The sequence below is a fragment of the Cyprinus carpio genome, chromosome B7, assembly GCF_018340385.1.
Source record: "Cyprinus carpio isolate SPL01 chromosome B7, ASM1834038v1, whole genome shotgun sequence".
NCBI classification, from domain to species: Eukaryota; Metazoa; Chordata; class Actinopteri; order Cypriniformes; family Cyprinidae; genus Cyprinus; species Cyprinus carpio.
In genome coordinates, this window is record NC_056603.1 from 11,998,441 (window position 1) to 12,018,983 (window position 20,543).

Consider the following 20,543-nt stretch of genomic DNA (forward strand, 5'->3'; position numbering starts at 1 on the left):
CTGCAAGCGGAGAACGCATTCACATTGTGCCCTCATGGTTTTTGCTCTTTCACCTAAACTTTCCAAAGCCCTTTTGTCCCTTGTGATTTGACTTCATTGGGCTCGAAATCAAGAGTCTGAACTGGTGAGATTATTTGGGGGTTTCTAAGCGTTCATAACCTCATGCGAAACTAAAGTAATTAGCCCTAACCGATGTTTGAACCACTTCAACTTCTTCCATCTCTCTCCGCAGAGCACAAGCACTCCAAAAAACGTTGCCCTCAGGTCATGGGCCTGAAACGCATCTACATCCAGACTAAACAAGAAAAACGCCTCAGTTTTACCATCGGAGGACGAGCCTACCTTCTTCCCAAGACCTCCGTCGTTATCAAGTGTCCCGTTCGGCATTTCCCTAAAGCTCAGGTGCGCTGGGAGAAAGATGGGAGTGATCTGACCAGCTCCAAACGTCTGAGCATCACCAGATCTGGCGCTTTGAGGATCTACAACCTGGAGGCTGAAGATATCGGACTGTACCGCTGCTGGGCCAACCAAGATTCGGACATCTTTATCCTGAAGCTGATCGGATATAATAATAGGCTCCTGGAACATCCTGAAGGAAAGATTTTGGGAAGTAGGAGCTTTCGTCCATACCTCAATAAAGAAGGAGGTTATGTTGGTTCAAAGTGCCATGAGGGGTTTCCACCTGGAAAGAAGGCTCCAAAATCTCCCGCAAGCTGGATGCAAAAAAACGAGTTCTACCGAGACGACGATGGCCAGCCTAAGGAACTCTGGGATACTCTTGCTTTAGGAAACTACGCTTTGGCTTCAGCTGCCAGGAGCCATGCGGGAGCCTTTGTCCTTGATCCTGCACAGTTCGAGGAGCTCGTGAAGAACATCAGTCAGCTGGCCGAGAGCGGAGATGTGACGGACGAAATGGCACTGCACCTGATCGGCAAACTTATGGAGGATTTGGCTGCCGCGGGACAAGGGGCACAAACCGAGGAAAGCACTACGACGGGCAATCATTTAGATAAGACGCCAAACACTTCTGAACTTTCTGAGGGAAAGACTCCAAAAAAAGGCAGTCGAGCAGTTATCGTTCGACAAAAGCATCACGGATCTGCCATGAGCTTCCAGAGGGATCTCCGGATCCAAGTTGGCAGGACCGCTTACCTCACCAACGCTACCCACAGCCTCACGCTGATGTGTCCCGCTCGGGGATTGCCACCTCCAAACCTCTCCTGGAGCAAAGATGGAGCTCCACTTCAGAACAACGACAGGTAAAGACAACCAGATGTAGATGAAGGGGTTGGGATGCCATAGAGTGCTGCAGTTTATCTTTCTTTCTTTGCTTCTTTGTTTCTTTCTGTCTTTCTTTCTTTTTCTTAGGTTACAATCTGTTTTTTTTTTTTTTTTTTTTTTTTCAGCTTCTTTAAAATCATTTAAATGGCAAGTTTAAAAAATAGTTGAAAACATAAATTCTATCATTGTTTGCTTTCTCAACATGTCACTCCCAGATATTTTGTTTCTTTTAAATAGAATATAAAAGGATTTTTAATGAATAGGGATGCACAACATACTATTTTACATTTATATTTATTATATATTGTATATTTTCCATTTTTATTGCCCTTTTTTTTACATTTTAGTAATTTTAAATAAACTAAAAGTCATTTGTATTTTTTTTTATTAAAATGTATTTATTTATTTATTAGTCTTAATAAATTACTAATTTCCATTTTTAGTAATTTCAGTACTTCAGGTTTAATTTTATTTTTAAGTTAGCTGCCAAGGCAACATTTTCAGCTTTCAGATTTCCATCTAAAATGTAGGGGTTAATTCAGGACAGTTGGACCATTTTCTCCCAGTTCTCTCAATGGAAAAAAGTACAATTTACCTAAATTCACCAAATATTTCATTTTATTTTATTTTATCTGAACTTTTTTCAATTAATAAAAATTATTTTTTAACAGTTTTAGTTTTAGTCAAAAAATATCCTGAATTTCTATATTCATGCATCTCTCTTTTTTTAAGGACAAAATATCACCTTTTGTGATCTAATGAAATAAAATGATCAATTATAGATGAACTATTTCTTTAAATGTGCCTGCATTATGTGGCTCAAAATACAGTATAACTAACGGCATAGTCGTTTTTACTCTAACACACCAGTACAGTGTCTGATTACAAATCTTCTGGAATTCACATGACTTTACTCTTTTTTTTTCGGTTATTATCAACCACAGTTCTTTTAGTCCAACGAACATGATGTTGGAAACGATCAGAGTTCAACTTTAACACCGAAAAGCCATTTTTTCTCTCTCTATAGAAAACAAGACTCCCTGTGTACCTCTGAGTCCAGCCGTGACTGATCTTGATTGAGCAACCACATATTCCAAAAGCCTGTTAATCACCAACCCACTCAAATATTCACCTCCAGAGCACCCCAGATCTCACGTTATGCGGTCTGTTGGGGTCAGTAGTACTGGCTTTGCTGCTTTCACTTGCTCTACAGGGTCAAATTGTGGTCTAATCATCTGCTCTATACTGTTGACTGTTAAATACCGTCACTGAAAACATTGACTTAGTAACTCAGCTTTGTCCAGCTCACGGCCTTAACATAGCCTCCGCCCAGACAGTCGCCAAACATTGTCTGCCCCTCTTCCTGGCGTGCGCTATGGGACCTGAAAGAGACATGGCTGTGCAAACATTGTTCAGGCCTCTTCTTGCGGCCTTGGCTTGAAAACCCAGCAGCCCTGAGGGGAATCGTGAAATATTGAAGCGTTTTAACTTTCAGAGGTCACTTTTGACATGACTGTAGGGTCATGCTATGAAAAGGGTGCTTTTTTTCAGTTTGACAAAGTGATTTTGAAGTCAGTTTGAGATTTTAGACATTTTAGGGGATAAATTATGCATGTAAGTGTTAATTGCATTGTGCCATCTCATGCTAACACATTGAGTTACCTTCAGGAAGGTGAAAGGGCATTTTAAAAGAGAATATAATATGAAAATGCATACAAATATCCAACAACTGCAAAAGTGTTGAACAGGGCTGAAAATGTATGATTTATGATTGAAAAAAGGGGGAAGACCTTTCCTTGAAGATTTTTTAAATAGACTTTATTATATTATATTATATTATATTATATTATATTATATTATATTATATTATATTATATTATATTATAGCTTTTATTTCCTTATATTTTCTTTTATTTGCATGTTTGCTAATATAGCATTAAGTTGGAAACAGCTGTTTTAGTAAAAAATACATAAAAAGTGAAATAAAGTTATTGTATTTTTGTAAGTTTATCAAAATGTCTGTTGACAAACTGCGAAATCTGGCATCAGTTAATCATTGTCAAAAATCATTTTTACAAATGTACTTCATAAGGAAGACACAAATGGGACTCGTTTTGTAGAATTACCCTGCAGATGTTGACTTTGACAGCTTGGTTTTATGCTAAATTGTTGTCGCATGTCACAATCCTTATCAGATTTTATTGGAATCAGATTTAATTTTACTGGATTTGGAATTAAATAGATTCGTTTAGTTTTATTGACTGATGCTTGTTTCTATGATTTTTGATGCCACATCATCTTTAGATCCTTGACAGAACTCAAATCTGGCAAGAAAGAATATATATATATATATATATATATATATATATTATATATATATATATATATATATATATATTAAATCTGAAGTTCAGCTGAGGGGAACAATCTTGTTTTCAGCTATAACCATTTTTGTCGTAATATATTTTTGGATCATGTACAATTCTTTTATAATGCTTTATTTATTTATTATACCCCAGTTATTTTGACCACAGTATTGCTCAGAGCTGCCAAATCATTTGCCTCCCACTCTTTTGTTGACAGCTGTGTTTGTGTGCGGTCTCTACTGCATCACTGCCGCCATCAAAACACTGCTATTCAATGCCACTTGACTCCAAAACCAAATATAACGTCACTGCCAACTCATGCCAGCCCAGTGCCAACCCAGAATGAATGCATTCCACTCCTACAGAGTAATATTTACAGTTAGAGCATGTTATTCTTCTCTCACTGCATGTATTGGGGATATTTTAAACATGTCTCGCTATATGGAAATTGTTCCAAATTACAGTGTGTGGGATGTTTTTTTTTTTTTTTTTTTTTTGCATTGATGGGAAGAAACAAAAACTGTCTGTCTATCCGTTTGTCTATCAAGATGTTCAGACAACTTGTTAAGGTAACAATTTGATAGCATTTTAATTATTTATATTATTTATTTCAATTATGTACAATATCTTTCAAAAGTTTGGGGTGAAATAAATAAATAAAAATAAATGCATACATACTTATTTACTTACTTTTAATCAAGAAAAGGTGCATTCAATTCAAAAGTGAAAATTAATAAATAAATCCACAAACATTAAGCAGCATAACTGTTTTAAAAAAAAGTGATATTTTAATTTGATAATATTTAAAAAAAAAAATACTATTTAAGTAAAAATTTTGATTAATGTAGTAAAATCTTTCTTTGTTAATTTATTTACATTTTTTGCATTAGAGCGTTAACAAAAAGCTTCACACGATGGCAAAATTGTAAAAAAAAATTCTCCAACATTAATAAAATTAAATAAATAAATTAAATATACATAATGTATATATATACATAAAATATTAACAAATATCACCAACAACATCAACAGTAGTAGTAGTAGTAGTAATAATAATAATAATAATAATAATAATAATAATAACATACAAAATAAGTAAATAGATAAACTTTAGAATAAGGCACACATTTACAAATGAACACATCAATATTAAAAATAAATAAATGAATAAATAATACAATAAATACAAATTACAGTCATAATTGCAGATACATTTGTGGTCTACATATAATATATAAAATCAAACTAATACAGGTGAGTATGCTTCAGTTAGTCTTTCCAAACCTTTTAGTTATGTTAATTCTTTTTCTTCTCGAAATACGTGATTATCATTTCATTTCAATAAAAAAATATATATATTTTTTCTAATTTGGAATCTGATATCAGGCCACTTATACACATTAAAACAATGTGTGGTATTTCAGTAATACATTTTAAAAAGTTTTCTTCTTTTCATGTTGTTGTGGGTAAACTGGGAACATCCAACACTTTGAGGTGACCTGAAATGAATATGAAACGTGCAATGACAGCCCGACTGGAGAAGCACGGCTCTGTGTGATGCTGTAGATCTGCATTCTCCTCCCATCCGCGGCTCCTGTGGCGCATCTCTGCTGTGGCACTTACATAGCGCTTCTTATTTTTAGCCAAAAGTGAAGCAAAACATGGGCGAGGTGATTGACGTTCACGGACTCTAAAGCTGTGTGAAGTCTCGCCCTTTCGCGCTCTTTCATTCAGATGTGTCTTGGCACCGCTGCGTCGCTCTAAATCAGATCCTTACAAGGTTGCATTACTCCTAGAGCTGTGAACAGGATTTCACACTCAAACAAATGCAGTTTCTGTTCCGTCTAGTAACAGAAGACTGAGAATTACTAATTACTATTGCTTATACAGTATTTAGGGTTCGTGCTTTGAACAAAACCATAACTTTAAGTATTAAACTTTGGAGTTTGACCTGCACTTCTTGATGAGAAGAGATGTGCTGTTCTGTTTTTAATTTAAGCAAACATCTTTATGATTTCCATCATAAGACAAGTGTTAAATGCATCCAAACTATATCTGGATTATAGAGTTTTAGAGAGGGCTGGTTCTTTTCACTTGGGCTAATAAATAAACCTAGTTAAATCTCTTCAATATGCTCTGCTCAGGGTTAATTTAGAATTATTTATATTCCTTTATAGTATTAATGTTTTATATTTTCAGTTTTTAGTCATTTTTGTGCTTTTGTCATTTCATTTAGTTTTAAAATATAAGACTTTATCTTTAATTAGTATTTGGTAATTTTTATTTAGTATTTTAATGATTTAAATGTAATAATTTCATGCAATTTTCTTTTTCCAGTTAGTTGTAATTGTAACTTTTCTAGTTTGAAAGCCTTTGAACCTTTTTAAGTTTGAATTTTTCATGTAATATTTTCGTTTTTATATTTTCAGGTTTTAATTTCAGTAGTTTTAGGTGCTTTTGTCTTTTATTTTTTTAATTAGCTTTAATTTTTCTTCAAGTAATATTATTTAGTAATTTTAGTATTTCATATTTTAATAATTTAAATGTAATAAATTCATGTAATTTCCATGAAACTTAAAAAAACAGTTAGTTGTGATGGTAATTTTTCTAGTTTTCATTTAACCTTTTTAAGTTTTAATTTTTCATCTATTTTTTGTACCTTGTTTTATCTCAGCTTTATTTCAGTTAACTATATATATATATATATATATATATATATATATATATATATATATATAATCTTAATATATAAAATCTTTTAATCTGTATTCTTGCTTTGTTTTCCAGTAAAAAAAAAAAAAAAATATATATATATACATATATATATATATATATATATATATATATGTAAACATCAGATAAACAAGATATATTTATTTGAGGGACAAAGTTTTTCAGACTTTTGCAGACACTATGTCTTGAATTAAGTTTGGTAAGAAACATTCAAATTAGGTTTATGCATAAAACAAGAAAAAAGCAATCATCTGAAATGATTTGAAGTGCAAGCTGGAATTTTCCCAAAGATGTCTTGAAATCATTATTTTGTTCATTAAATGTGGCATGTAAGTGTACAGTAGGATAATGTTTGTGATTGTGGAAACAATGCTACCATTGTCCCGAGGCTGATTTTCTACACACATTTGAGTCGCTCCAGACGTGCCATCACACTTTAGATGATATCTTTTCTATGACTCAGCTGCTGTTTTTATTAGTGGCTCTGAACGAGTGGGCTTTCATGAGGTGTGTGCTGGATGGGATATAATGGACATTTTGTGCTGGAGTCCCTTTGTGGCTTTGGGTGGGAGCTTTCTAACCCATTCTGACTTTCTTAATCACTCTGTTTTTCTTCCAGAACATAGGGAGCTTCCATGCTGTGTCTGTCTACATAGGCAGCTGTATTCTAAGGCAGCATCCTCATTGAAATCAAGCCTCAGAAATGATTGATTTTGAATTGTTCACATTGGCAACAACTTTGTGTTTCTTACAAACAGTACTTTTCAAATAGTATACATACTTGTGTGTGTGTGTGTATCAGTATTTTTTTAATACTTTTTTCAGCAAAGACAAAATATTTCTCTTTTAAATAAATGGTGTTCTTTTGAATTTCTTTTCATAAAGAATCCTGAACAACAGTATCACAGTTTCGCCAATATTAGGCAGCACAACTGTTTTCAATATTGATAATAATAAGAAATATTTTGTGAGCAGCAAATCTGCATAACTGAATAATTTCTGAAGGATCCCGAGACACTGAATACAATAACATTTTGAATTGTATTAATATATTACACAACATTACTGTTTATATATAGAATTGTATACGCGTGTTTATACATTAATTTAGTATATTTTATTTTATTTTATGTTTATTTTTGTATATATATATATTAGGGGTTACATAGACTAGTCGAGTAGTCGAGTGATCGACTACTTTAACCACTAGTCGGCGCTGTCGGAAACAATCGACTACTCGAGCGTGCATTAACCATAATCAGAGCCCGTCTATATTAGACATTCTCTGCCATAATGCATGCACAGTTTGCCTACAACGCAAATTGTAGGATTACAATATTGCGTGTAGCTGTTACTTTCTATCACTTTCTCTATGTTACATGTAAAATTAAAATATGTTATTTAATAATTAGGGGTGTGCCCGAAGCCGAAATGGCGCGGATAATGGCTTAAAAAACGAATAACGGATAAGGAATAATTCTGCCTGAATATTCGGCTGAGGCTGGAACACTGTGCTGTTTGCTAGATCACAGTTGAGCCAGGGGATTCGCGCAATATTATACACAGACCTGAAGTCACGCAATAATGAGTGTGTGAAGTGAATGAATATAAACTTTATGAACGAAAAGAGCACAAATCAAACACCGCATGTTGCCTCTCCGTGCATCTCTCAGAAATCAGAGCTTGGCAAAAGTAATATCACCTATAATAACACATTATACACGGTCTATTATTTGTATATATTTAAAAGGCAGTTATTTAAACCGTAAGCTACGAAATGATACATGAATGAATGGAATAAACAGCGCGCTCCCCAATCAAACAGCCGCGTTGCGCGCCTCAGTCTCTCCAAAACCAAACCAGTTCTCTCTTAAAAGTAGGCTAATATTCAACTTAGATGCAGATACATTTTCTATGTTTGCTTCTTTATCTTTTGCTGGTTTGCGTGGCACACGCACATTTGTTTAGTAAGTTCAAAAAGACTCGCTTAGAGAATTCTGCGTAATGAAAATATGCGCCTTGAATTCATTCAGTCGTGTTCAAATGATCACTAAACGTTTGTCATGACGTCTCTGCTTATATGATTAATTAATTTTTTGAAATGAATAATTATTTTACTTTAACGCAGCATATTTGTTTAGTGATAACTACGGGGGAAAAAGATAATCATAACGGTCTTATCAAGTAACTGTACGACACATGGTTTTATCCGAAATCAGATACAAATAATTTTGTGACTGTTACAGATACAAATACTGGTTACTTGAAAATTAAAATATGCATTGTCATAATTATAAAGTTTTGACAGTTTACGTATGTTATGTAAATGTTGCATTAGGATATTAATTAATAGTTAATTAATAAACGTTTATTGATAAAAACTATTTAATGTCTATTCATTTACAGTAGCATGAACCACGAGTAGTCGAGTAACTCGAGTATTTTTTAAATAAGTAATCGACTGGCAGAAATCAGTAGTCGTGCAACCCCTAATATATATATAAGTAATCGACTGGCAGAAATCAGTAGTCGTGCAATATATATATATATATATATATATAGGGTCCAATGGGGCTAAAGGCGCCTTTGATATTATTTTCATCTAAACCACTAGATGGCACAAAAAACGTGGCGTAGCACGTTCTAAAACATCCGCTTTTCAAGATGCACGTGTATTTTTGTCTGATCCTTGACGCGATCACAGGCAGCGACGCAAAGTTGATTCTATGCATTCTTGATCTAATATTTTATGTTTTTTAAAATGTAGATTTAAGTAGCAAATGAGAATCGCTAAAATTAATGCATATATTTTGAGACAAAGGTCTTTATGATTTTCATTGAAAATCGTATGGTATTTGGGGCTAAAAGCCCCCTGCTGTTGGGGCTAAAGGCACACAGTAATTAACATGATAATTAATAGATGGCTGACTTTTTTCATTTGTTGACACAACATGGTTAGATTCAGATGGTATAAATGTCATATATTGTGTTGGGTGCCTGTCCATATTATAGATAATCACCATGCTTAGAATGAAACCATCATATTTAAAAACATGATATTATTCATATCATATAATAAAATAGAGAACTGTGACTTGCTTAATAATGTAGAACAACCTCTTCAAGTAGGGTTTCCATTTACCTAAGAAGACCTGGCAAACTATTGAACAAACCTGTCTGAGATTGATACCAGTTATCTTAAAAGATTTGAAAAACCACACAAACAAAAGTCTGACTCTTTATTGTACCAAAATCCTATTGATATGTCACTTGCATAATAATTTGGAATACAGTGTATATATACTAGATCTGGAAAATATTTAACAGTGATTTCATACTTAAGTATTTAATACTTATTTGTTATAAATTATATATATATTTTATATATTATATTTAATATATTATATTTCAATTAAATAAACTGGATAAACAAGATCTGAAAGATAATTGTTAGGCATATCATACAGTAGTAATTAACATTCATTGGTTTGATGACCATGGAATTCGTGAACTAGTAAATGTGACTTTGAATAATTCAGTAAATGTACATTAAATGATGATTTAAAATGTATAAACAAATCATGGATAGAATAAAAGATTTTTTCTAGTTTTGAGAAAACTATTAAGCTGATGCCTTCACTAGTGTTACTCTGTTGTAGGATCGCTACAAATTCAAAACTTACTTTTTTTCTTTGGCTCTGGAGGCCCACTAGTCTTTCACAAGTGTCAGATGAAGTCCCCGAGCAGTCCTCCAGACATGCACAATAGCGTCTGCACAATAAACACTTTAATCAGGTATATAAACACCTCTGAGAGTCCATCACACTGCCTCTGATTGGCTCTTCTGGGACTCCTGATTGCTGCAGGAGATCACGTGAACCAGAACTAAGAGTAGCAGAGCCTGAGGGACACCTCTGATTGATACACAGGAAATGAGAGATTGAACCAGATCTTGACCTGAATTGAGGGTGTGACTTGATTAAGACAAAATCATGGTGTGTGTTTTCACTGAAAGGCCATTGAGCTCCTGTGGTCTCACCTCAGTCTGGAATACATAGAAACCAGTTGTTGTTTTAACCCTGCAGATACAACCTGGTTTAAGTAAACAGGTCTCCCTGCTGTGACTAATTTTAACCTTTAAAACTCATCTTTGATAATCAAAATGACATTTTAATACTCTTTTGTGAAATCATTTCTTTGTGCCTTAAAATGGTTTGAATAAAACTCTACACCATTACCTAATTTATTATGTACAGAGTCATGAATATGCAAATTAGCCCCACCTTCACTCGCATACTACCTGCTCCACTTTCTGTATTAAATGCTACACAATGGCAAGGAAGAGCAAAATGGCTTGTTTACGTCCATGTATCAGAATGGTAGTGGATTTTATGTCTCACTCTCTAAATTGTCGCACACGTAACAGTAATTGATATCATTAGCCTTTGGCTCGACTACTGTATGTCATCAAACAGCTAATAATGTTGTTGTTGTTCACAAACCATGTTCCCATTTGCCATTTCAGACATCTTTAGGTAAAATGCTTTGCTAATGATATGAAAAGCCCCAAACTGCAAGTTCATGGGTTTTCATGGGATCTTTAAGCACATTGAAAACCCCAGATAGACATGTAAACAATGTTAAAAGCTTGATTTTCATCACATGGGGTATTTAATGCTACATACGTGAGTATGGCAAGTGCAATAAAATGGTGTTCGCTGAACTCTACAGCTGATTGGACGTGTCTCTCTTGCCCTCCCCAGGGTATCGTGGGACAGCGGGGGAGAAGTACACATCCTCAGCCCCGGCGCCAGTGATGTGGGAATCTACAGATGCACCGTCACCAACGACTTGGGCTCTGATTCAGAGAAAACACTAGTTCTGCTGGCTGGTGAGACAGTAGGCCTACACACGGTTGCTCTCTGTAATGACTGTGTTGTATATAATGTGACCGGATGGTTTTTATTTCTTTATAAACAGAAGCTCCCACGATCGCTGCCTCGCGGAGAAACACGTCAGATCTGAAGAGCAGTAGTCTTAAGGTGGTGGTTGGAGGGGTTATCAGTGTCCGTTTGGGTGCCAACCTCACCCTCGAGTGCCCCGTCAAAGGTATGGAACGATTTACAGGTGAATCTCCAGAATTATGAAATGTCACAATCGAAAGAAAAATAAGAAATTGTATTTTGCATATTTAAAAAATAAAAAATAAAAAATCATTATTTCATGTCATAAAAACTTGAAGCATAATTAATAAATAAATAATAAACACCAGTATTTAGTCTAACATAATGTGATCTATAAGCAAATTTGTAGTGCTATTAAACAAACATATATTATATTATATTATATTATATTATATTATATTATATTATATTATATTATATTATATTATATTATATTATATTATATTATACTATATTATATTATATTATATTATATAAAGTATAATACAAAAATATGAATTAAATTAGATACATATATTAATTTATTGTTTTAAAATTAATTTTAATGTACTTAATTTAATATGCTAAAATAATAATAAGAGGATACAATAATATAGGACACTGCACAACTGAAAGAAAATAAAATTATATTTTAAAGTTTGCATATTTAAAAAAAATCATTGTCATGTCATAAAAATTTGAAGCATAATTAATAAATAAATAATAAATACCATTGCTTAGTCTCACATAATGTTCTTATTTGAGACTTAAAAATATTATATTATATTATATTATATTATATTATATTATATTATATTATATTATATTATATTATATTATATTATATATTAAAATATAATACAAAAATAGGACATGTATGAATTTAGAATTTTAGGGTGAAATATGACCTTACATTTCTATTTTGAGATTCACCCATAAAACATAAATACACAATGCAATGTTTCACATTGTATAACTTATAAAATGAAAACTAATAAGTGAGATTAAATCGTGAGCAAACCTCTTTTTGTCATTACAAGTTGCCGCAGTCTCCAGATTCTTCAAATTACTGAGATACTTCACTCTGTGAAAATGTGAACATGTTTGATGTGTGCATATCCCATGCTTAATAGCTCTTGTCCATGTGGTTTTGGTGAAAGATTCGGCTAATTGGACAGAAATGGTTTGTAAAGTCAACAGGCGTTCAGGATGCGGGGCCCTTCGATGGGATTTATGCCGCGCTGCGTCATTTACAAACGCCAATCTACTGTAGCAAAACAGGGCTCCTGTCGCTCTATTGTACTAAAATATACTTTTTATAGAGCTGTCTGTAGATTTCTACCTACGCAGTGGAATTTAATGCATATATTTCAGATGGAATTATAGTGTTTAATGGCCTCATTGTTCAATGAAAACCTGAATTTAGATACATTTTTGGTAGTTTTGGGTCTTTTATGCCCCTCAAACTTCCCAAACTGGACACTATTCTCCCTTTCACCTCCTTTTTATTTGCATGTTTATATAAACAAAGGTCTCTGAGGTCATTGTGTCTGTCTTCACTCACCGTCTCAGTTTATGTAGACTTATTTATCTAGTGATTTGGTTGATACAGAGGACACCTGCTGTGAACACTGGCCTCACAAAAGGCCAGAAAGCCACAAGTGTCAGCTGTTCTCTCATGCTTTCATCACCATCTGATTCCCTGAGATGAATTAACAGGATTTGAAGAAGGCGTCCAGTTGGCTTTGAGAGAAAGGCCGGCATAGGCAGGCACGGAGCAGTGCAGTATGGGTAATGATGTAAGATGATACTGTAATTGAGTGGTTAAGCTGATGGTGTGGAGAGATGTGTTGTTAGAGGACACACACACCCGGATACAGCAAATGTCTGATCCAGGTCACGTTATTACAGAGCAGAATTCAGTCTGCTTATCACGAAGGTCATTAACAGTAGATCCGTTCTAAAATCTAGTGAGTTGCCTACATAGACAGCTTCCATGTAACCTCAAACAGGACTTTGGATGTGATTTTGGAACACTCTGCATAGGCAGCTACTCTGTGCATCATAAGAAGTGCAAAGCACACAGGAAGAAATTTATTTTATTAGATATTAATATTTGCATGTTGCTAAAAATACATTCCTCTTTCTTGAAGTAAATTTGAACAATTGTATTAATACTCCTCAGTGTTGAAATCATTTCAAATGTAATTTTATTTATACATTTATAGTTTTATTTGTCTGCTGTCTTTTATTTATCTACAGCCTGACTATGTAGTTAAAATGATAACTTCAAAGCTAAGGAATTGGAACAGAAGGGGAAAAAGACACATAAAAAATTTAATTTTATCTAGCAATAAATAATAAATAAAAAGATATATATATATAAATATATTTTTTTTTTTAAATCAACAAAATTGAGAAAATATTGATTGTGATCAGATCAGAAGGTCAAACTAAATGGTTTTTTTTTTTTTTTTTTGCATCTATGATTTTATTTTTCTGTTCATTTTATAGTTATAAATTGTTGTATTGTTTATATAGCCCGCTGTTGGAACAGAAGACAGAAAATAAAGCATTTTTTTCTAATTCTATTATTTTCTAGTGATAAACATTAAATATTTTATTTTATTTTATTTTATTTTATTTTATTTTATTTTATTTTAGTGAATGGATAAACTAAATATTTCACTTGGTTAACTGAACTGTTTTATCTTTCAGTTTATTTTATGTGTATACATTTTTATATCATTAAACATGAGAAATGGAATAAAATATAATATTTTTTTTATTCTTTGATTGTTATCATCTAGCAATAAACATCAAATAATCAAATATTTTTTTTTGTATTTTTATCATTTTATTTTATTTAATATAGTTAAATTGCTAACAGTGTAGCCAGATATTGTGTGTCAATTTCATTTAAATAGCACTGTTACACATAAGTTGACCAATGTGCTTTACATCAATTAATGCAAAACCTAAAAAAAATAATAACAATAATGAGAAAATTAATAAGAATAGGACTAGTGAAAATAGCAACAATAATACTAAAAACAAAGATCCCTGGCATCAAAGTAGTACCTCGTTCTCTCTGACTGGTCAAAAGCCAAAGAAAGAAGTAGTTTTGAAATGAGTCCGGCTCAGAGCACTTCTAATGTGTATTGGAACGGAGCATGTGTTTGTACGAGTCTGCAGTCAGTAGGCGGTCAGCACATAGAGATAAACATTTTGTATGTAATATATCTTCTTTTAATGTTCCATTTTTTTTCTTCATCATCATGCAGTTATTGTTCCTGTGTATGTTTCTCATACCCTCTCCAGGAGAGCAGAGGTCACTGCGGCGGCCACTATTAATCCTACCTACATCTTAACAACATCACTTTCTGCCATCTTTGCAGGCATGCCTGACTGTTTACTGGTGCCAGAGTGTGTCAATACCCACGTGTGAGCTTGATGCACACACACACACCTCAAGGCCTCTGATGTGATTTTCCATTCCTAAGAGTGTGTCTATTCATTGGCTCTCAGACGAATGGCTGTATGTCAGTACTAATGTCTCCATTCGGCAGAACGGGGGACCATAAAACCCAGACTCCAATCCATGTGCTGCTCATTATTTTCTGCGGGGGCGTCCCATGGGAACTGGTTGGAGGGAGGCAATTTGCATTCATTGTGCCCATTTGTACAAGTAATTCGTGGCAATCTGCTGGCCTCTTGCTGATCTGCTCTTTGAATCAACATTTTCTGTGGTTTGATTTATTCAGCGCTGGCTTTGATGTTGACATATGAGTCTTTTAAGGGCACGATAGCAGTTGCCCCTAAGACTGGAACTTGTTCAGTGATTTGTCAAGAGCTTGGGTTTGCTTTTGGGAAAGCTGCGCCCAGACCAGCTTTTCTTGAACAGGGTGCAAAATAGGGTCTGAAAGTCTAAATATATATTACAAATGGTCAGAAAATATTGAATGTGAAACTCAGTGGAGAAGGTCAATCTAAAATGTTTTTTGTTTTGTTTTGTTTTGTTTTGTTTTGTTTTGTTTTGTTTTGTTTTGTTTTGTTTTGTTTTGCTGCAACGCAGCCATGGAAACTAATTTTGGCAATTAGTTTGTGAGATTCTTTTTTTTTTTAATTTAAAATCAAATATTAAACAGAAATTATTAATATTAATAATAACAATAATTGTAGTTTTTGTTGCTGTTAATAAATAATAATAATAATAATAATAAAAGTGGCTTATAGTTGGTTACACCATATATTTCCTATAAATTTATATATATTTTATAATAGAAAAATATTTAAGTTTCACAACATTGTTGAGTTTAACACATGCAGTCAACAGTACAATTTGTGTATAAATTGAGAAACTGGATTAAAAAATGTTCCACTTTCTAAATTTTAAAGAATATTTTTATTCTTTTTTTATGTATTTATTTTTGTCTATTTTTAATAATGTCGCAAAGTCATGCGAACACAGGTTTGCCTGCAAAAATGGGACACAGCTAAAATAAAACAAGTTTAAAAAAAAAGGGAAAAAAAAAACATTTTTGAATGTTAAAAGTTAATTTGTTGTTGTTTTTGTCTTGTTTTTTCAAAAACGTCAAAATTATAATTTATTCAAAATGATGATGTTGAACTATTTTATTTGTTCTATTTTATACAGTCTAGAAGGACATGAGGTGGAAAAGACCAAAATCACCATTTTAAGGGCTTGATTTGATGTTTAAATATAACATCTTTTTTTGAATTGCTAATTTTATTCTAAATAATACTTAATGTGAAGTATCTAACATTTCTGACAGCATACAGTTTTTCCTTCAAACACCTTTTAAAGGTAATGGGACACCTAATGTGTACCCTACTCATAGAAAGCTGTGATTAGCGTCAGCTCTAGACTCCAGTATGAACTGATTGATTGAGAGTGACCTGACATTTGTCTCTGAACAGGTGTCCCGCGGCCAACGCTGAGCTGGCACCGCAAGGAGGGTCCGCTGGGCGCCAGCGCTAGTCCTCTCCCGGATGGATCTCTGCTCCTGAGAAACCTCACACCGACAGACTACGGCACCTACTCCTGTATGGCTGCCAACAGCATTGGAAAGTCAGTGGCCTCCAGCCTGCTGCGTGTGGCGGGTGAGTAGCGATTCCCATATGTCCCGTATGTCAGTCCACACTTCTCCGGGTGACAGGGAAATCCTTGCACGACAGCGTTTCGGTGCTTAGTGAACCGCACTCTGTGGGTTGGCTCGGTTTCCCACAAAGTCAGCAAACTCGGCGGGAGATTTGCGAGTCGCTTATTGATATTGGCATCGTTTGGTGCGTCTTGTTGAGAAATAACGTGAGACCTACAGACCGTAGGGGTGGCAAAATCCATATTTGCAGTGAAATGAAGAAATATTCCCTTCTTTGTAGAGGCCGCTTGTCTCTGGAGATCTTATAGGCCACAAACAGAAGGCAGTTGAGTCCTTGTTTGGCCTCAGATGACACGACTTCCCGCCGTATTTCATTAATTGAGGTTATTTCTGTCTCCATAATGGTCGAAACAGGCTGTGATTTCTTTGCTGATTGGGAAAAAGCTCTAACTAGGAGTAATAATTCAGCTACTTGAGGTTTTTCAATCATCAATGGAACAATCTACCTGTAGGAATGCTTTGGTTGATTGCGTTTGATGGTGAGATGGTTGATGACACAGTGCTGTCTCAATGCCAGGAGGAGCTGTGGGTGAATCTGAGCACCAGGTTTCAAAGGAGATGAACAGGAAGAGGGTTCTGATGGCCTCTGTGATTGGCACCAGCATCACAGTCAAACCTGGAGATACCTTGAGGATAGGTACAGCACTTTCATGTTGTTTAAATGATACACTCTTAAAAATAAAGATTCCAAAAGGGGGTATTTGGAGCGATATGGTAGAAGAATTATTTTGGGATAAAAACTTTTTTTTTCTTAGTGTGAAGAACATTTTATAATCTAAAGAACCTTTTGTGGAATGGAAACATTCCATTGTTGTTAAAGGTTCTTCATGGAATGGTCAATGCCAATAAAGAACCTTTATTTTTAGGAGTGTATGAGCTGGTTTTGAAATTTAAAAACCATATCATTAGTCTTACCTACATAATTTGCCATTTTTTTGTTGCGTGTTAAGGCTTGTGTCTTGTAGTGTTTTCACACAGAAAGAAAGTAATATTGTTTATCACAAATACTTTTCTCATTTATAAATCACTTTGAATAAATAGAAAATCAGTAAATGTACATTTTATTATAATGTATTAGTATTAGTAGTAGTATAAATTATTATTACTCTTATTATTAAGATTATTTATTCATAATGCAATTTTTTCCGTAGTGTCATTTGGATTATTTACTGTTGTTTAATATAGTTTTTGTTAATTAAAAAATATTTCAGTTTTAGTTATTTTAGTACATTGTAAAACTAAATGAAAATGAGAAATGTTGCTTTGACAACATGGTGATTTAAAAATAAGTTTATATTATTTTATTTCAGTTAATCTTTATTTTATTTCAAGTAGCTGAAATGCTTGTATGGATTTTGTTAAAAGTGCTCAAGACTGCATAAGATTTTAAAACAAGAACAATTTTTTGTTGTCGTTTTACCACACTGGCAGATTTACATGTTTTTAACTGCAAAAAATGTTTTGTGGAGTAAATGCATCTTATTTCAAGGATTTTAAGATATTTTGCCTGGATAACTACTTAAAAAATAATAATAATAATGAAAAAAAACTTGTCTTTTTTTCTGTGACATAAACATGAATCATGAAGAAACATGAAGGCCTAGAGTTAACTGTAGTGTTCATCAACCTGCACAGCCGCTGTAGCCCTTATTCTTATTTTTCTGTGTGTAGGAGTTCAGATTTCCAGTTAGAGTTTTTTGATTGAGTTGAAATGCTCTTTTTAGTGCATGTTTTGCACACTTCAGTCAATAAATGTCAAATGCAAATGACAGGAGACCTCAACCCCATTTCCTCTAAAAATTCACCCATAACCCCCTTCAGGTTGCCCGGTGGTCCCCAGTCACAGGAAGCCCATCAAGTGGTCTTATCAGAACCAGACACTAAAGCAGAGTCCAGGCATGAGCTACCGCATGCTGGTGGGGGGACGAGTTCTAGAGATGAACATGCATGGAGGGACTTTTGACGGACGCTACGAGTGTCAAACACAGACCAACAACCAGCAGCGTCTCACAGCCTGGATTCATGTGCTTTCACAAGGTTAGTGTGAATAAAAACAACAAGGGGAATAAACTCATAGCTCTTTAGCTTTGGAAATACATATTCATTGTGCAATGTGCATGTGTCCAGTATGCATGTATGGATAGCCAGATGATCTGCTGTATTTGCCAACATGTGTGCAGCATGCAACAATGCTGATTTTTAACCTAGTGCTGGGTGGTATACCAGTGTTTACTTTTGTTCTAATATGAATTTTTTTAAATACCGCAAAACGAACTTAACGTTCGGAACGCAACACTATTCGAGAGGGGTCTCTTTTCACTGTTGCACTGTGGTGAGGGCACAGCTGTATGTGTTACTAAGTGTGAAAGTTTCAAAACTGAAGTTGTAGAACTAGTAACTTTCAGACCCTTTTAGCTGCGTTTTTTCATAAAAGGTACATACTGACAAACCTATTGACTTTTTGGATAAACCTTATCTATCGTTCATTTGGAAGATTTCGCCAGTGCTGCCGCGTGAGGTCTGACTTTTCCGGTGCAGTGTCGCCTCTTTTGGCGTCTGTTCTGCGCAGCGAGTGGCAGAGAAGCATCACTTTCAGTTGGCCGTACTGCAGCCGACTCGTCAGTAAATGAATACAAAACAGTGTTTCCAAGAACCTGTCGCAAACTGGCTGTTTGAAATTATAAATATGAGCATAGTTTGTCTGTTCATAGGGCATTTAAGTTAATCTACTGCAGTATTTCAGAATCAGAATCAGAAAGCGCTTTATTGCCAAGTATGCTTAGGCATACAAGGAATTTGTTTTAGTGACATAAGCTTCCAGTACACAGAGACAACAATAAATAAATTGTATGAACAGTTGTGCTATAGATGATAATGGAATAGAATAGAGTAAGATGCAGATATGTACTTGGATGGAGGGGTAACAAATAAATATAAGGATATTGCACATTTTTATTGCATAAGTGGGGAACATTTAACTGTTCATGAGGTAGATTGCCTGGGCGAAGAAACTGTTCTTGTGCCTGGCTGTCCTGGTATTTGCGGCTCTGAAGCGTTGGCCAGATGGCAAAAGTTCAAAAAGGGGGTAACTTGGATGTGAGGGATCCAGAGTGATTTTCTGAGCCCTTTTCCTCACTCCTCACTCTTTCCTCTCTTAATCAGTAGAAAATGTGGTTAAAGGGATACTCCACCCCAAAATGAAAATTTTGTCATTAATCACTTAACCCCATGTCGTTCCAAACCCATAAAAGCTCTTTTCGTCTTCGGAACACAATTAAAAATATTTTGGATGAAAACCTGGAGGCTTGAGACTGTCCCATAGGTGATATGGAGAGACACAGAGGAGACCGTTGACAAAGGAATTATTGAATAAAGTCGTTATTTTTGTTTTCTTTGCTTACAAAAAGTGTTCCTGACGCTTCATATAACCCAGATTGCACGTCTGATGGCAGATGGAGTATTCTGACGACGACTTTCATACCTTTTTTAGACCTTGACACTGTTATATATTTGGCAGTTTATGGGACAGTCTCAAGCCTCCAGGTTTTCAACCAAAATATCTTAAATTGTGTTCCAAAGACAAACGGAGCTTTTATGGGTTTGGAACAACATGGGGGTAAGTGATTAAAGACTAAATTTTCATTTTGGGGTGGAGTATCCCTTTAACACCCGGTCATGCATGAAAAAAAAAAAAATAAAATACTATCATATACTGTGAAACCAGTATAATTTTGAAAAATACCATGATATAAATTTTTGGTCATACCGCCCAGCACTAACTAAATGTGCCAAATAATTTTTTTTGGCTTTTTTTCCAAATCCTAATGAGCTGCCTCTGTAGGCAGCATTTTCCAGCATCAGATGCACACTTATCCTAATTTGTAAGTCGCTTTGGATAAAAGCGTCTGCTAAATGACTAAATGTAAATGTAAATGTTTTATTAGTTTAATATTACATTACAGTACAGTACAGTACAGTAGCTTCTTTAATCAAGTACCATAACATATGTGACCCTGGACCACAAAACCAATCATAAG

At 34.3% G+C, this 20,543-nt stretch overlaps 1 protein-coding gene across 1 annotated transcript in view; it reads left to right on the forward strand.

Annotated features, from left to right (window-relative positions):
• The window catches only part of LOC109112132 (ADAMTS-like protein 3), a 181,288-nt gene that overhangs the window by 148,803 nt on the left and 11,942 nt on the right, over nucleotides 1-20,543 (forward strand). Inside the window, exons 20-25 of the mRNA XM_042727273.1 lie at nucleotides 233-1,259; nucleotides 11,144-11,271; nucleotides 11,361-11,489; nucleotides 16,265-16,447; nucleotides 17,024-17,143; nucleotides 18,328-18,543. Of these exons, the coding sequence (XP_042583207.1) occupies nucleotides 233-1,259; nucleotides 11,144-11,271; nucleotides 11,361-11,489; nucleotides 16,265-16,447; nucleotides 17,024-17,143; nucleotides 18,328-18,543 (1,803 nt within the window). The remainder of the gene's footprint in view (nucleotides 1-232; nucleotides 1,260-11,143; nucleotides 11,272-11,360; nucleotides 11,490-16,264; nucleotides 16,448-17,023; nucleotides 17,144-18,327; nucleotides 18,544-20,543) is intronic.